The sequence below is a fragment of the Lactuca serriola genome, chromosome 5, assembly GCF_051521515.1.
Source record: "Lactuca serriola cultivar US96UC23 chromosome 5, Lser_US96UC23_V15, whole genome shotgun sequence".
In the NCBI taxonomy this organism is placed as follows: domain Eukaryota; kingdom Viridiplantae; phylum Streptophyta; class Magnoliopsida; order Asterales; family Asteraceae; genus Lactuca; species Lactuca serriola.
Window position 1 is genome coordinate 10,030,907 of NC_136412.1, and position 17,216 is coordinate 10,048,122.

At 37.3% G+C, this 17,216-nt stretch overlaps 1 protein-coding gene and 1 pseudogene across 2 annotated transcripts; one reads left to right on the top strand and one right to left on the bottom strand.

The window, feature by feature from the left end:
* The first annotated feature begins 2,169 nt into the window (after positions 1 to 2,169).
* On the top strand, positions 2,170 to 7,877 carry LOC145049325 (autophagy-related protein 18f-like; annotated as a pseudogene). Its single transcript, XR_013683262.1, has 8 exons — positions 2,170 to 2,963; positions 3,142 to 3,593; positions 3,684 to 4,105; positions 4,174 to 4,410; positions 4,480 to 5,076; positions 7,063 to 7,245; positions 7,285 to 7,451; positions 7,556 to 7,877. The product of XR_013683262.1 is annotated as an autophagy-related protein 18f-like (transcript).
* Positions 7,878 to 14,499: 6,622 nt separating this feature from the next.
* Positions 14,500 to 16,526, bottom strand: LOC145051959 (transcription factor ILR3-like). Its single transcript, XM_078999785.1, has 5 exons — positions 16,236 to 16,526; positions 15,568 to 15,630; positions 15,359 to 15,442; positions 15,122 to 15,284; positions 14,500 to 15,008 (listed from the first exon to the last, which is right to left on the bottom strand). Exons 1-5 carry the CDS (start codon positions 16,379 to 16,381, stop codon positions 14,727 to 14,729), a joined length of 738 nt encoding a protein of 245 aa, XP_078855911.1. The 5' UTR covers positions 16,382 to 16,526; the 3' UTR covers positions 14,500 to 14,726.
* Between the last annotated feature and the right edge of the window lie 690 nt (positions 16,527 to 17,216).

Sequence of the window (17,216 nt, forward strand, 5' to 3'; positions counted from 1 at the left end):
CGACAACTTTAGACACAAATCTGTGAAAATCGAAACATCCGTTTTTTTTCTTTTCCATTTTCAACTATAAAAGGGATGGTGAGGGGCTCATCGGAAAAACGACAATGGGGACTGTGGGGGGTTCACCAGAAAAGTGGCGAGAGGAAACTTCTCTTTACTCACCTCTCTCTTCGGAAACCGACCTCGATTTCTCCCTACACTATCTTCCTCCCATTTTCTTACAATCTGTGTGTTCATCACCTTTCTTGAGCAGCGACGGTGGTGGCTTATGGGAGGAGATGGTGGATTTGGTGATCTCATCTCTCTCAGCATTCCCCTCTCCTGTACCTAACTATCTAATATCCTATTTTATTTTATTTGATAAATGGTTCTCTCCCTCACACTCTGAATCGGGAAAGAACGAGCAATGATAAAAAAAAATCATTGGTATGATTTTCCTCCATCACACTCCAAATCAATCACCATTGTTGGGTTAATGTTTCTGAAATCAATCACCATTGTTGTTGGGTTAATGTTTGTGTAATTATTGTGTACGGTAATGTGTTCCCTCACTCTTTATGTATATATATGTGAAGATGATTTTTATAAACATTGGGAAATTAATTAACACAAGAATTTTGAAGAGCAGATGTGTGTTTATATGTGAAGTTTGATGTATAAGTGTGTGTTTATATGATTTTAGTTGCAGGTCGTGGAGAGAGAGAGAGAGAGAGAGAGAAAGGTGGGCCTTCTTTTATTTTTTAATTATTAAAATAAATAAATAAATCTTATATTCTAAAAAAACTGAAAGAAAAATGGAAATTAAATATTCCAAGGGTATTAATGTCATTTCAGTTTAGTGAGGGACCAAATCCGCAACAAAACTAGCTCAAAATGACCACTAATCCAAAAAGTCAGGGTTTGGACTAAAACCCCAAAAAAATGCATACCACAGGGACCATTTTTGCAGTTTTGTCTAGATTATATTGGTGATGTTGGAGGAGATGTTGACCTTTGCAGCCATCAATCGTCTACAGGCTCTCGGGAAGCAATTTCGGCAGTGGAAGATGCGGTCGTCAATGGCAACAACATATATGAATTTCCCAAAGGTAGTGGTTTTCTGATGTTAAAAGGAACGTCAATGTCTTGATTTCTTCCGATTTTTGGATGTACCAGAGTGGACGATGGGGTGAGGGTAATTAATGGTTAGTTTTTTCTTTTATAAGTATAAATTAAAATTATAACGGGCCCATATTTTTTTTGTCTTCAATAATTAATTAAAGATATAATAATAACAAAATGGAAAAGGGTGTTTCAGTCTTTCTAGAAAGCTCAGATACCATTCGTGCACGTTTTAGAAGCCATAAGGACCATTCATGTAATTTTTAGAAACCATAAGGATCATTCGTATAAAAAAACAATAAAGACTGACCTTTGGTAATCCACAAGGACCATTTATGTAATTTTGTATTTATTTGATTTTAATTAATTTGGTTGTTTTTCTTAAAATATTAATGTGATTTAACATATAGTTAAAAGGTAAATTGTAGTTTAGATAGGCGTGCATGATACAAAATGTTATCGTATTACTCGAGCTAAAGGTTGTTGAAATATATGCCAACGACATAAGACACTCACATCACTATGAACATCGTTTAAACCTAACGGATTGCACACATAAAGTTAATAAATAGATAAAAGGGACTTAGAAGAACATACTGTAAGGTTAGGGAGTGATGTTATCCATATCATATTTTTTTGTCACGTAAACATTACGTCACTCTTGCAACACTACACTAACTTCTTGCGCCGATTTGTGGAGAGAAAGGTGCGTGTGTTTTTTAGGTTTAATAAAGCGTGCAGACATAAGAAGACTCACGACCATGTCTGTGCCATGAAGACCTAACGTAGAAGTTTCTATGTATGTGAACTTTTGAAAAACAAACATACTACAAGCCCTTATGCTTGCGCGGCACAGACAAAATAGGCCATGCATATATGCAGACAAAAAACAAACAACCTCTTAGTTTCGTTTGCGTTTAACTCGAAATGAAACAAAGAACGAAAATAGGGGTGATAATGGGATAAATCAATAAGAGAAGGGCTGCAAATGTAAAATCCGCCGACATGGTTTAACCCCGAGTGGTTTACAACGACAGTGAAAAATAATGCTTGAAAACTAACAATACGTGTGGGGGCGGTCTCTTCGATTCAATTCCGTAAATCAAGAGTCTTTTCGTTCTTCCATAAATTTCTTCAATTCATTTTGTTATCGCTTTCTCAACTACTATCGATTCCTTCATCTTCTTCGTATCGTTATCCATTTACATACATATATTTAGGTGTATATACGTGTATACGTCTTTGATTTTCATCGTTTTTAACCTATAAAACCCTAAAAATTTGAATCTGATTGTATAATCTATTCATTTATTTTAGTTTTGGTTAGTCTATGAAATTCTTTGTATCGTGAATACGTCAACTAGAACAAATCCCTCGTTATTTTTTGTTAAGGGATTCGAATTTGTTGGTTTTATGTCTTGATCGGGTTAAGGTGTTAAAAGTATTGAGAATCGGTTTTTTGTTTGGGGAAAGAGTTTAAAGTGTGTCGTGCAAGTAAATTTGGATATTTATGTTGTGTAGCAATTGATTGTCGAGACACCTGTGAGCTGATTCGGGAATAAGGCTATTTTATGTGCTTTTACAAGGAAACAGACTTGAGGCTATGATTATTTTTTGAGGATTCTGCTGGGTTCATGTGAGTTTTGATGATGAGGAAGATCGACCAGAAGCAACGACAAGGTGGTGGCGGTGGTGGTAGGATTGGAAGTAACAATGGGTTCATACCGTCTTCTTTTCGCTCGCTTTCTAGCTACTCGAGGATTGTGTCCTATGGTGCATCCACCGTTGCATCCACTGTTCGTTCTACTGCTTCAACTGCATTCACCATTGTCGACCGTGATAATGATGCAGTTCCTAATCAGGTGAGTTTGTTTGTTTATCTCGAACTTGTATTAGTATTAGAGTATTAAATGATAGAACATCATATGTGTTCTTGCTCTGTGGTCAGTAGATCATTTAGCATTTTTCTAACATGTTATTGATTGGTTTGGTCTCTGATCCCGCTAAATGACCCTTGTTTTCCATGTTTTATACACAAAGGCTCTATGGGCCAGGTTTGACAAACTTGAATGTGAGGGAGATATCTCACGCAAAGTGCTCTTGCTAGGGTATCAATTTGGTTTTCAAGTGTGGGATGTTGAAGATGCCAACAATGTGCGTAACATAGTCTCACGCTATGATGGTGCTGTTTTTTCTATGCAATTACTGCCAAAACCAATTGTCCCAAAGCATTCCCAAGTTGAATATGCATCTTGAAAAAATGGTGTTTTTTCTTAATTTGTTCATATGGGTCCTTCTCTGCGGGTGGAAATACTCTTGGTAATGGTAACATAAAAAATGGTCATGATCAAGTAAATGGTGGCTCTGTGCCTACTGTGGTATGGTTTTATTCGTTAAAATCTCAATCTTACATAAAAGAATTGAAGTTTAGATCGGTTGTTTACTTGGTAAGATGCAGTTCACGTATTGTTGCTGTTTTACAATCAGCACAGGTTTGTTTCTCTCTCATTCATTATCACCCTTCACTTTTTTTAATCAAGATTCAAGAACGAACATTAAAGTCATATTTACATGCATCACAGGTGCATTGTTTTGATGTTGCAACATTACAAAGGGAGTACACATTTCTCACAAATCCAATAGCAACAACCCCTTCAAGATTTGAAAAGATAGGTTTGGGGCATGTTGTTGTTGGCCTTAAATAGATGCTTATAGTGGTAGTATTGTTGCATTACCAAATACACACGTCAGCCCACAACATCTCACACACTCCAAAACTTTTTTTGCTCCTGGTTCAAATGGGAGCATTGTTGCCCACTATGCAAAACTATCAAGCAAACAACTTGCAGTTGGAATTGTTACTCTTGGTGATATTGGTTATAAGAAGCTTTCTAGATATTACTCTGATTTCTTGCCAGATGGCAACATTTCTCAACAACTAAACGATCGTAAAGATCATGTAGCATCTAATGGACGTTTACCTGATGCAGAAAATGTTGGAATGGTAATTTCTTTCTCTTAAAGCTTTTGGGATTAATTTGTTTTTGTTTAAATTTGTCTTTTTTTTGTCAGGTGATTGTGAGAGATGTTGTCAGCAAATCAGTAATTGCTCAGTTTAAGGCACATGACAGTCCTATAACATCACTATCTTTTAAGCCTAGTGGTACCCTTTTGGTAACTGCTTCTGTTCATTGTCATAACTTTAATGTTTTTCATATCATGCCACGGATTTCATGTAACTCATCTGGATCTGAAACTAGTGCATCTTACATACATCTTTACAAACTCCAACGTGGCTTTACAAATGCTGTAAGATTCTTACATTCCTAAATATCATTTTCTTGATTTTCAACTCTCTACAGTGACTTCCTTTAACAGGTTATGTAGGACATAAGTTTTAGTGTTGACAGCAACTGGATAATGATAAGTTCATCAAGAGGCACTAGCCATCTATTTGCTATATCCCAAGAATGCTTGAAATATGATGCAACAAACAAGTCTTCAAAATCTGGATTATCACCTAATTCAGGACCACAGACTCTTTCTGTTGTTAGCAAAATAAGGAGTGGAAACAGTGCTTGGAAAAACGTGGTGACAGGGGCTGCTGTAGCTGCATCTGGGAGGGTGAATAATTCATATTCTGGGGTTATTTCTTCTACTTTTTATAAATGCAAGGGTAATAGTAACAATATAGGTCCAGATTTAGGTTTTATAATGGCAAAGTACCATATGTTGGTTTTTTCTTCTTCGGGTTGTGTGATACAATATGCACTGTGGTTATCATCTGAGGTGGATTCTGTTCCAAAAACAGTAATGTTTGGATTGAACAATGCTTATGAATCTTGTTCTGATCATGATTCGAGATTGATAGTAGAACCAATTCAGAAATGGAACATTTGTCATAAACAGAACATGCAAGAAAGATAAGAGAATTTTGACATATATGGTGAAAATGGGCATACATATAGCAGGAGTGTAACATCCCAAAATTCAAGCCCAAAAATTTCATTTTTGGATTAATAATTTTTTAAAACATTTTACCATAACATTGTCAAGCAACATATTACAAAATCATAATATTGTGTCCCAAACCATGACATCAAAAATAACGAAAACCAGAGTGCAATCCCAGAAAATCCAATGCAGAATCATGTGTGTGTTTGTGATGCGATGCTATGCCGCCGACTCCTTCCCCTTAGACGAAGAGGTACCTGAAACCAAAACAGAAACCGTAAGCACAAAGCTTAGTGAGTTCCCCCATCATACCACATACCATACAATATCATCGGTATCTTTCAACCGGTAATCATCATCGGTATCTTTCAACCGGTAACTGGGGACTGTTCCACCCCCTACCACTAGCATACAACATCAAGATATAAACATACAATTAGGCATATCCGAGTACTGACCTACCATTCGGTCCTAAGGACCACTGTCAGGGAAACTGATCCCTAATATACACATAACATATCGTACAGATAAATCTCATAACCAAGGCACATAATCAGACCAAGATAATTATCACAAAGACAATCATCTCCTAAATATCCCTCTTTGGTGGGCCGGCATTGTGGCCTTAGCCCCACCCCTACTGGAAGGTAACTCACCTCGTATGAGTAGCTGCTGATAATCTGCACGGGAAACCTCTGTCTGCTGTTGCTCCGGAAATCCTCCGGCTATAATCCCCACAAAACACTCAGTCAGAATCTGATATCTACTCTTAGGGTAAAATGACTATTTTACCCCCAACCAAGTCCAAGTCAAAGTCAACTTCTAGTTGACCCGAATCGCCGACTTGGGTTGTCAACTCGTTGAGTCCCTACCCTTTACTCGTCCTTATCCATAACTCGACTCGTCGACTCGTCGAGTTCCCCTTCTTTACGAACATCTATAAACCTTCATCCGACTCGCCGAGTTGTATGAACAACTCGTCGAGTTCGCCTTCATCTGATGAACAAGTCTTGACCTTGACTCGTCGAGTTGTATGAACAACTCGTTGAGTTCATCTTCAAACATAAGAAGATTGCCTTGGACTCGCCGAGTCTGTTCTAGCACTCGTCGAGTCCCATGAACTCCATGTCTAAAACTAAGTCCAATGCGTTAGGTCACTCCTTCTGTCTTGCTACAACCCTTCTAACACTCAACTGAGTTCTTTTGACCCTCAACAGATATGGGACTCAAAGCCTTGGACTCGTTGAGTCCCAAGAACAGACTCGCCGAGTCGATAACGTCCACACCCTAAATCCTCGATTTCTGATGTACAACACTTGTCCAAATGATAGATCCAAGCCCCTAAGCTCGATCTACCACATAAAGTTACGGACTTTATGTTCATGCATGGGACTTTTGAGCCAAAAAGGCTCTAAAATGGTTCTTTTGTTGCATGGGGCCTTCCTTGGGTGCAAAAGCAACCCAAATCTGCCTTGTGACTCTTCCCAAGTGCTAGATCCGAAGTCTTGACCCCCAACCATGTTTGCAAATCATGGTTGGTCACCTCATATGGCTTAAATCCCTAAATCTTCCCCAAAAAGGGATCTAACAAACCAGCAAGCAAGGTACAGACTTTATACCTTCCAAAGACTGCAAATGATGAACCAAACTCAAATCCTTTAATCTCCTCTTGATCCTTCTATGCTCTTCCTTCTTCCTTGAGGTCAAAACCTACAAAAATCACTCAAATGCCTTAGTTCTTGCACCAAAACACTTAGGGTTTGCTGTGGAGAGTCTTTGGGAGCAATAGGGACGAGTGGTGGCTGAAATAGATGATTAAATAGGGTGCAAACCCTCAGATTAGGGTTTTATCCAGTCAGAGCCTACTCGTCGAGTCTGGCCACCGACTCGACGAGTCTGTCACTTAAGTCCCGTGTCCAAACCCACTCCTACTCGATGAGTTGGGCCTTCAACTCGCCGAGTCCCAGGCCAGAAATGCAAAATGCAACAAAATAAATTACATACCAGGAACCGAGTGCTACAAGGAGGGTATTTCCGGAAAGAATCGGAAACGAAAATAATGATTATTTCGAAGGTATGTGTAAGGTCAAAAAAGAAAATGTTAGCCTTGAGGAAAGGAATCATGTGTATATATCCGAAGCTGAGTTACAAATGCATCAATCAAATATCCCATTATGGGCAAGAGCTCAGGTACATATATACATCAATCAAAGATCCCATTTGGGGTAGATATATTTTCAATCTTTAAAAATGGATAATGTCATAATGGAAGAGGAAAATAATTCAAAAGGTGAATTTGAGATAGAGAAGATTACAACACACACAGTTGAAGCAAGACCAAGACATTTGGTGCCAACTGTCGATCACTTCCGAAGACCTATAGTTCAAACAACGAGGTAATTTTTTTAACTACATTGCTTATATTGATCATTTCGAAAGGGAAAACTTATTTTATTATTATTTTTTTGTTATACAAAGTTCCGAGTTTAGATTACATCAGTGGTGGGGCCACCCCTCAAATATCTGTTTCGAATGATGGTAATCGTATGTACTTGATGCCATATGCTGATGTCAGCAAAGGTGGAGCTGATAATAATGGTGATGAAGAAAATGGGGTGGATGCTAGTCAAATGCCAAAAGGTGTTGTAAATAGTGACAACTGTCTAATATCTGACACTCAACCAGAGACTGTAAATAATAGTGATTGCTCGGTGAGTGTGAGTGGGACCCAATCACAATCTAAGCTTGTAAATAGTAACAACAACATAAGTCAGAAACTGGAGAACCATTTGCAAGATGAAGGTGACAAGGAGGTCGATTAAAGGTATACTTTGACCAGTTACTATTACATATTTTGACTGTTTTGTGTTGTGGTAAGTGGTAACATTTGGGGTTGTGTTGTGTAGGTGGGGACAGGATCTTTGATTCTTTGTATGATTTTTTTATTGTAAAAAAAGGAGGCATGTTGAGGGGCTGAGTTTACTTCTTATATTTGTGGGGTTGTGGCGATTGTATCAAAGGTTTGTTGTTCTGATGACTTGTGTAAATAACACTTTGAATAATCATGAATAATGATGTCTTGGATAGTAGCATCATATCATTTGCAAATCTTTGATTTTGGCTTCTTCTCAATTCTAATGCTAATTTGTTTTCTTACTTCTTTGTTTTTTATTAAGCATCCCTTTTTTGCTATCAAGGTAGAATTTGGTATATAGTAATCAATCAAAAGAGGGAAATATTTGCCACCCATCATTTTTTTTGCAGCTTCTTTAAGTTGAACATAATTACTTACCAATTTGGGTGGGAATCATGTTATGAAAGTTAACAATTTTCACAATGACCTTACATTTCTTCATAAAGTGTTATTTCAAAATGCATATTAATTGATTACTGAATCATTCATATTGACACCACATATATATGAACTACTCACTTTCATTACCAACTGCACAAAATGCATATTAATTGTCATCACCCCTGATTCATCCAAACCTTAAAATGTACCCTGATTTTAACAAAATTGTATTTGGAATCACCAAAACCGTGTTTTGGCTCATTTTACTACTTTAGGAAGTGAAAATAACAAATATAACATATTTCCACTCCTAGTCGCATTTTAAATGAGCATGTCAACGTGTCAACCACTACTTTTAGTCATTCCAACAATACCAAAACAATATATAACATACTAGGCGAATGTCTGCGCGTTGCGCAGTGGAATAATTATATAGTTTAACATGGTTATATATGGTTTAATGTATTGTGAATAAGCCATACATAAAACTTGTATGCGATTAAATAACATGTATATTTTTTGATTTACAGATTTTTTATCATAATAAATAATGAAAATTTTTTACTATTAGTTTAAAATGCTAAATGTAATTTTTATGTACACATTAGTATCTAATTTAATTAGTTGATGATTGATTAGATATGGATTCTTGTAACGTCCCAATTTTTACGTCCAAAAATTTCGTTTTCAAACATTACTTTAGAAAAACATTAATAATTAAAAACATTGTTTGATCAAAACACATCACAACGTAAGCTATGTCTAAAAGTCAAATCATACAACCGATCGAAATATTAGAGTATAAACCCCAGAAGAATCTCGTAAATACGGAAACCAGTGCGTGTGTATGATGTGCCGCTACCGCGCCAGCTCCTTACCCTTCGATGAAGAGGTACCTGAGACCAAAATTGTAAGCTGTAAGCACAAAGCTTAGTGAGTTCCCCCATCGTACAACATACCATACATCACATAACATACATACTGCCAGGCTATTCTGGGTGCCTGACTACCCGGTACGGCCATTTTGGGGTGCCGACTACCCGTGCGGCCATTCTGGGGTGTCGTCCTACCCGTGTCAAGCCATTTTGGGGTTCCGTCCTACCCGTGTCAAGCCATTATGAGGTGCTGACTACCCGTCGGTCCTGACAACCGACCCTCGGGGACTATTTCACCCCCTACTGCTACTTACCCATATATCATACATAACATATTATCAGACATATCTGGGGTGTCTGAACTACCCTTCGGTCCTAACAACCGAACTCTACTTCTAACACATAAAACATATCATGCTAGCATATCAGGAAGTAGCAAACCTAGATGATATCACAAAGACAATCATCCATCATACGACTCCTACTGGTGGGCTGGCATTGTGGCCGAAGACCCACCGCTACTGGAAGGTAACTCACCTCGAAGTAGCTGCTGATCTGATCGGGAACTGGCTGTCTGTTGCTGCTGCTCCGGAAATCCTCCGGCTGTAATTCCCACAACATACTCAATCAATCACTGCTAACTGTCCTTTGGGTAAAATGACCATTTTACCCCTGATCATGCCATAAATCAAAGTCAGAGTCAACTTTCAGTTGACCCGACTCGCTGAGTTGGCTCTCCAACTCGCCGAGTCCCTATCCAATCGATTGTCCTGAATCACGTCCCCACTCGTCGAGTTAGGCATTGACTCAACGAGTTCTCCTTCCGAACTGATGTTCAAATCCTTCATCCTACTCGCCGAGTTGTATGAACAACTCGCCGAGTTCATCTTCATCCGATGAACACTTATGCTACGACTCGCCGAGTTGTATGAACAACTCGCCGAGTCTGTTCTTGATCTAAGGAGATTGCCTTGAACTCGCCGAGTCAGGGCAACGACTCGCCAAGTTCCTTCATGGATGAGTTCGGCTTCCAACTCACTGAGTCACACCCTGTGACTCACTACTCCCACTCGACACAACGAAAATGGGACAAACTCGGAGACTCGCGAGCAGACTCGCCGAGTCGTTACCATGCAATCACTAAATTAGGGATGAGCAAAAGGACCGGGGAACCGGCCGGAACCGGTCCCGAAACCGGAACCGATCCCGGAACCGGCACCCGATGGAACCGGTCGGGCCGGGACCTATACTATAATTTCGTGATTATTTGGAACCGGGACCCGGTAAGAACCGGCTGTTGGAACCGGCCCAAAACCGGGAACCGGACCGGCTAGAAAAAACCCCATGTCGTTGGCTTTGTCGCATAATTCATAAAAGTAGTTACCATGAAAGTAGTATTACAAATTACGGTGACAAAAATAATTATTTTGACAACTTATTATAGTACAGTAAATTTACATAATTATGAGGGAAATATGCTCAAAACAAAACTTCAAAATCATATATACCCTTGTCAATAGTTGTTTCTATCATATCTAAGTCATAAAATCAACAATTGTGCATTCTTGATCAGTACATTTTGCAACGATGAGTTCATGTTACTTTCTCATGGAAACACACTGTTTTTAATTTTCCAAACGTATACTTTAATGTTCATGTGTGTACAAGTTTTGGAAACAAGTATGAAAATAAAACTTGGATTAAATTGTAAATAAAAATCAAAAATTAAAACAGTTGGATTGCATCTATGAAAAGAAAAAAATAATAGAATATGTAACTAATTTAGGCCATCCATGTCGTAGAATAGAGATGGTTTCACGACATCCTTTATAGCTTCAACCCTTCAACGCCACTTCATTCTAAAGTCACGTCCTCTTTACAGATGTGGGTACCACCATTGTAGAAGCTCTATATACAAAAACATTAAGGTTCATGGATTTCCAGTGGATTACTTTTAAGTTTTAAACATCCATTGATAATATAATATTATAATTTATAATACTAGCTTATACAAGTGCTGGTGAGATAGTGCCAACATTACATTTAAACATCCACTTCTTCACAAATCACAACCAACCAATAAAACTCAAAGTAATCGATTGGTGGTAATTAAGGGAAACTCTAATGCGAACATCTTTTGCTACAATTAAGTCGTTGGATACATCAAAATATAGCCGGTTCCAAAATGGACTAAATGTGTTTGGTAAAAATTGGAGGTAGCCGGTTCCAAAATCGAAAAACCGGCAAAAACCGGACCCGGAACCGGAACCGGTAGAACCGCCGGGCCGGTTCGGTTCTAGATTTTGGCCGAAGCCGGTTCCCCGGTCCGGTCCGGTTCGGTCCTTTTGCTCATCCCTACACTAAATGGTCGATTCTGCTTGAATCCAACTTATGCTATCCACAGATCTGGGTTCCTAGAGCATGAATAACACGTAAAGTTTCCAACTTTACGTGTAGATACTCACCAATGAGGGATTTAGGGCTCAAAATGCATCAAAAGGGGGGTAGATCTAGGGTGTACAAGCAACATGGGTCCATAAAGGTGGTAGATCCTGGCTCCTGGAGCTCGATCCCACTTAGATCTATGAGTTACTCCGCTTATTACGAATCCTCAAGCATACTTAAGTTTGGAAATGGTCTAAGAAGGACTTTAATGGGGCCATAAGCATGAAAACATTGGGGAAAACGAGCCATACCTTGATGAACACTCTAAGATAGCTCAAAGATGCTAGACCTCCTCTTCTTCTTCTTCTTGATCTCCTCTCCTTCTCACTCCAAAGCTTCAAGAGAACACACCAATGGCTTCAAATCCACAAGAAACAAGGCTTAGAACGAGGTATGAGGCTCTGAGGGTGAATGGGGGCTGGCTTGGGGCGGAAATGAGCGTTTAAATAGGGTGCAAACCCCTGAAACTTAGGGTTTCATCCAACAGCGGTGACTCGCCGAGTCCAGGATACGGACTCGCCGAGTCGCCAACTTAAACATGTCTCGGGTCTCGTCTCTACTCGGCGAGTCGGACCTATGACTCGCCGAGTCCAAGGCTAAAAATGGAAAATACCCAAAAGAAATTTACGTACCAGGAACCAGGTGCTACAATTCTCATTTGTGGTCGTCTATTTATGTTGAACCTCATAAAAGTACATATTTAACGACTTTTGTTAGTTTTATTATTGAATAGAAAATGGTGCCGTATTTTAAGTAAATATAAAAAATCTCATTCTCAATCTATTTTAAGATAGTGACATATTTTAAGTTAATATAAAAAATCATATTCTAGAACTAATGAAAAGAAAAAACAGAGCCAAAATTTTTAACTATAATAAAGTTGATTTCAATTAAAAAGTGCTCAATCGAAGATAATATCATTCAATAAACATCATAAGATATTACGTTATATTCAAATTACAGACATCATTTTTGTAAGAGTCATTCAAAATATATGAGACTATAATGCCTAATACAACAATGTAATAACCAAATGACCCTAATATATTTTAATTGAAATATAATTATAATATATTATCTATGCAACTAAATTCTGCACAACATGTGAGATTCGTCTACTATATGATATTCTTCTAATATATTATATTATAGTATAAACATTATATTTGGAAAATCACTTTGAGTTTTATTATAGTTTATAACATTAAATTTGTGATGGGCTGTATTCAAGGTTCTAAATGGCGTGAGGCGTGGCGTGGCGGCAAGGCCAAGCCTCAAGCTTAACGAGTCATGGCGAGCCACGGCGTTTTTCAAGGCGTGATGTAAGGCGGCGATTTTGTATTAATTTAAAATTATATTACCACATAAATATAAATTTATATTAAATATAACTACTTATTAGAAGTGTTAGATCAATAACTAATAACAAAAAGTTAACAAAAACCACAATACTTGTATCTCCGATTTGAAAAGACACAATGAAGAGAAAAAAACTGTGTCTCAAACGAAAAAACACGCGCCATAACACGTCATAACGTGCCATGGCGCGCCATATCACGCCTTGTCACGCGTTACGCCTAACAGCAACGTTATGAAGCTTTTCGTAACGGCGAAGCCACGCCTCACGCCATGGCGCGCCTTTTAGAACACTGGCTATATTTGACACACATTTGTGTATTTATATCTATATTATATATTTAAAACAAATTTTATATAAACATCCAACCTAAATATTCATCTTCAAGTTTTCTTTCTTCGCTACGTAAACAAACTTTTGTTATAAAGCCAAAAATGGAATAAAAGACACTTAATTGTATGATCATGATATATTGTATTTTGATTGGGGCTTGTACAAAACATGCATGAGCATATATTGTTAATTTACCTCTTGTTTGGGTAATTCGAATAAGATAGCTTCAAATCCAACGTATCAAACAGATTACCCATTTACTAAAGTCTAAAACTCAAACATGTTCTAATATCATACAAATGCATGAGGTTTTAGCAAATTATTATCTCATATGAATTACCATTGATTATGTGTGATTAATTATTAAGAAGGTAAAAAAGTTTGGGGGTTTCAAATGCATGAGGTTTTAGCAAATTATTATGGGGGGTTTCAAATACATGACAATCAAGGGAAAATGCATGCTTTATAAGTATGTAAGATTTCCAACTATCAAAACAACATATTACATAACATGTCTTAATAACTTTACACACCTACCGTATTAAATTAAGACTATAAAGTATAAACACCTTCCATACCTCATTTAGCTAACCTACTTTAATCATTTCCGCATCTTTTCATATAGCAAACCAAAACTAGGGTGTTTAGCATCCCCACACATAATCTCACTTTTAGACTATTTTAATTTCCAATCTTCAATATCACCAAAGTTTATAAAACTTTCACAACTATTTTTGATATCTTATAAAAATAGAAAACTTTTATTATTATCCTATTCTAAGATCTCATAGTATTTACTTTTCTATTTTTGTAAACAAAAATGATAAATGATCAAATGTTAAATATACTTTTTGACTATAGTATTTACTTTTCTATTTTTCTAAGATCTCAAAGGGACGTGAAATTTGTTTATATGTAATCTATCTAGTGATATGTCTTCATTTGACTATAGTCTAATGCCTATGTAATAAAGTTTCTTTTTAAAAAGGGACGTTTTGGGATGAAAAACTATCCTTTTTATTGATGTGTACACATCAGACAACAAACATGCCTTAGTGACATAAACCGTTAGATTGTTTGTGATTTATTCCATCAAATACCAAACACGATACCATTGAAAATGATCCAACAATCAGAACTTTGGTAGAATCAAGATTTATGCTTTCAGTAAAGTTACAAAGGTAACAAAACATTGAGTAAACAGTGGATTTTTACTTTGGTAAAGATACCACAGGCATAACCACTTAAAATGTATAATCAACACCTATAAAAATTACACAGAATCCTAACAAAGTAATCACAAGCTCTTGATTCAATAAAGAGCATCTGCATCTCTTCTCCTCTCTCTCTACTTTCTTAACCCAAATTAGGCGACTGGCGGGTGGAGCTCATGATCCTGTGAGGTATCGACCGCAGCAGGTGGCAAGAACTGCCACATGGCCATTCCTGGGTAACTCATAACAGGAACCAGTTTATTACCCATTGATGCTAATGACGCTGATTGGACTTGAGGAGGGTATCCAGCTGGGATGCCAGGTGGCACACCCATAAACCTCGGTTGGCTGTTGATCATGTTCACTTCTTCTTCAAGCTTCTCTTTTTCAGCCTTTAGTCTCTGCTTTTCATCTCGTAGTTCGTTCTTTTCAGACTACATAATAATGTCAATAATATGTCATATAAAAATACTCCATTATTAGCAACTTGAATAATACTAGAAAATGGAAAGACACATGGCACAACTGGATTGGATGGGATCAGTACCTTAAGGTCTTTAATTTTCTCCTGGAGATCTGAATTCGAGTCTTTTAGCTTCTGTGCTTCACTTCTTAATTGAGTCACCATTCGCACAGCATCAACCAAAATAGCAGACTTATCAGTTTTAGGGTTCCTCCCAGGCTCAAGAATTGAAGCCAATTCAACAAACCTGTTAACACATGTTACTTCTTATAATTTTAACATATGAGAGAGAACATAGGAGTGAGAGGATAAAGGGTATACTTGTCATTTAGCTTATCCCTTCTCAACTTCTCTCGGCAAGCTTTGGAGGTTGTACCAGTACCACTGCATTGTTCATTCCTACCCCTGTTGTATAGATACAGAATAAAAGATTGTTACTCTTTTCTCATCATTTACAAATAATAAAATAATAAAATCCATTGTATGTATTCACGTAAGTTTAAGAGTAAAGAGTACTCAATAGTACATACCGCTTTTTTGAACCACTTTCTTTAATGCCATCTGTATCTGCAGGTAAGCTATCAAGTTCCACACTAAAACAAGGATTAAAGTGAAGAGGTGAGTAACCAAAGACAAGATGAAGCAATATAAATGGACGCATATGTAAGAAAAACGATTACATCCGAATTCTGGAATTAGTAGAAGCAATTGAAACTCAAGAACTATCCAAAAAGAATGCATCTAACATCTTGAAGATTACGACCAGTACACAATAAGTTATTAATCAAGAAATTCTTCATAAAACTAGATTAGGAACATTGTTTACTTTACAAACCAAAATAAAAAAAAAATTGCATAATCAATTTGCAGAATCTACAGAAACAATGATGTTTTTTTTTATAACATTAACCTTGCAATCTTACACATTTGATCAAAGCCATTGAAAAAGGAATCAATTTTATCTCCTCAGATACATCACAATCTAGTTAGGGTATCACCGATGGAAGCAACAATCACCGTAAATTATAACTAATAACCTATAACACCACCAAAAAAAACCTTTTTTCTTTAAATGTTACACCTCTAAATGAAAAACCCCAAATGAAAGGATCAATCAATCAATTCGATGTCGATGTAGTGTGGACAAATCAGGTAAATTGTTGTACTTAGTAAATGGAATAAGTAACACACACGTTACCTAGGGATGGATGATGAACCATTCAAAGCGGTCTGCATAGGCCAGCTGGATCCACATACCGGCGTAAGGAAATTACCTACGGGAACCGAGATATCATCGATCAACCCGTAATCGTAGATCCAATTAGTGTTCTCCGGAGAAACCATCGAAGAAACAATACACAGCCAAGGAATACCCGGCGGGAATGCACTGTGAAGTAGAAAAAGCTGAGAAGGATCTCAGTATCTCGCCGACGTTCGTTATTCTCCGGTGAGTAGATTGGGGGAGCCGGTGTATTACTCGGTGTTTGGTGGAGTGTTCTTTATTTGAATTCACTTATTCGCTCAATTGAGTTTAACGTCACGCGCCACCGATCTCGGTAGCACACGTCATTATATTTTTGGGCTTAATTGGGCTGGGCACATGCAATGTGGATATACTGTTGGCAGCTTAGGCCCATATACGGCTACGACCAAGGAACAAGTCAATGCCTCTTTAGCTGTTCTGGAATTTTCACATGCTTTATTCAAGAAATTGCACAATGCATCTTTTTTTCTCCTTTGTTATTAAAATAAGAGAAAATTGCAAAATAACCATTTTTGCTAATTACTTTACAAATTTAGATTTTTTTTTTTTTTTTTTTTTTTGCAAAAATAACCATCTAAATCGCAAATGGAAATAAGCCATCTACGATTTTGCCCTTCCATCTGCGAATGTACAAACATCTAAAGCACAACTATGCTTAAGGCACTTGTACCTTCGCAGATGGAATGGTCCATCTGCAAAATTGTTGTTCCACCTGCAATTTTCCAAAAAAACAATGTAAAATTGTTTTTTTTCTTTCATTTTTCACTCTTCAATATAGAAACACTCACTATTTCAGCGATTCCTTGTGACGATTTCTTGAAGAAAATGGACGATTTTTTCAACAATCCCGAAAACATGGTTAGATTTTAATTCTTTTATGTTTTAGTTAACATAAAAAGAATGTGTCTAACAATT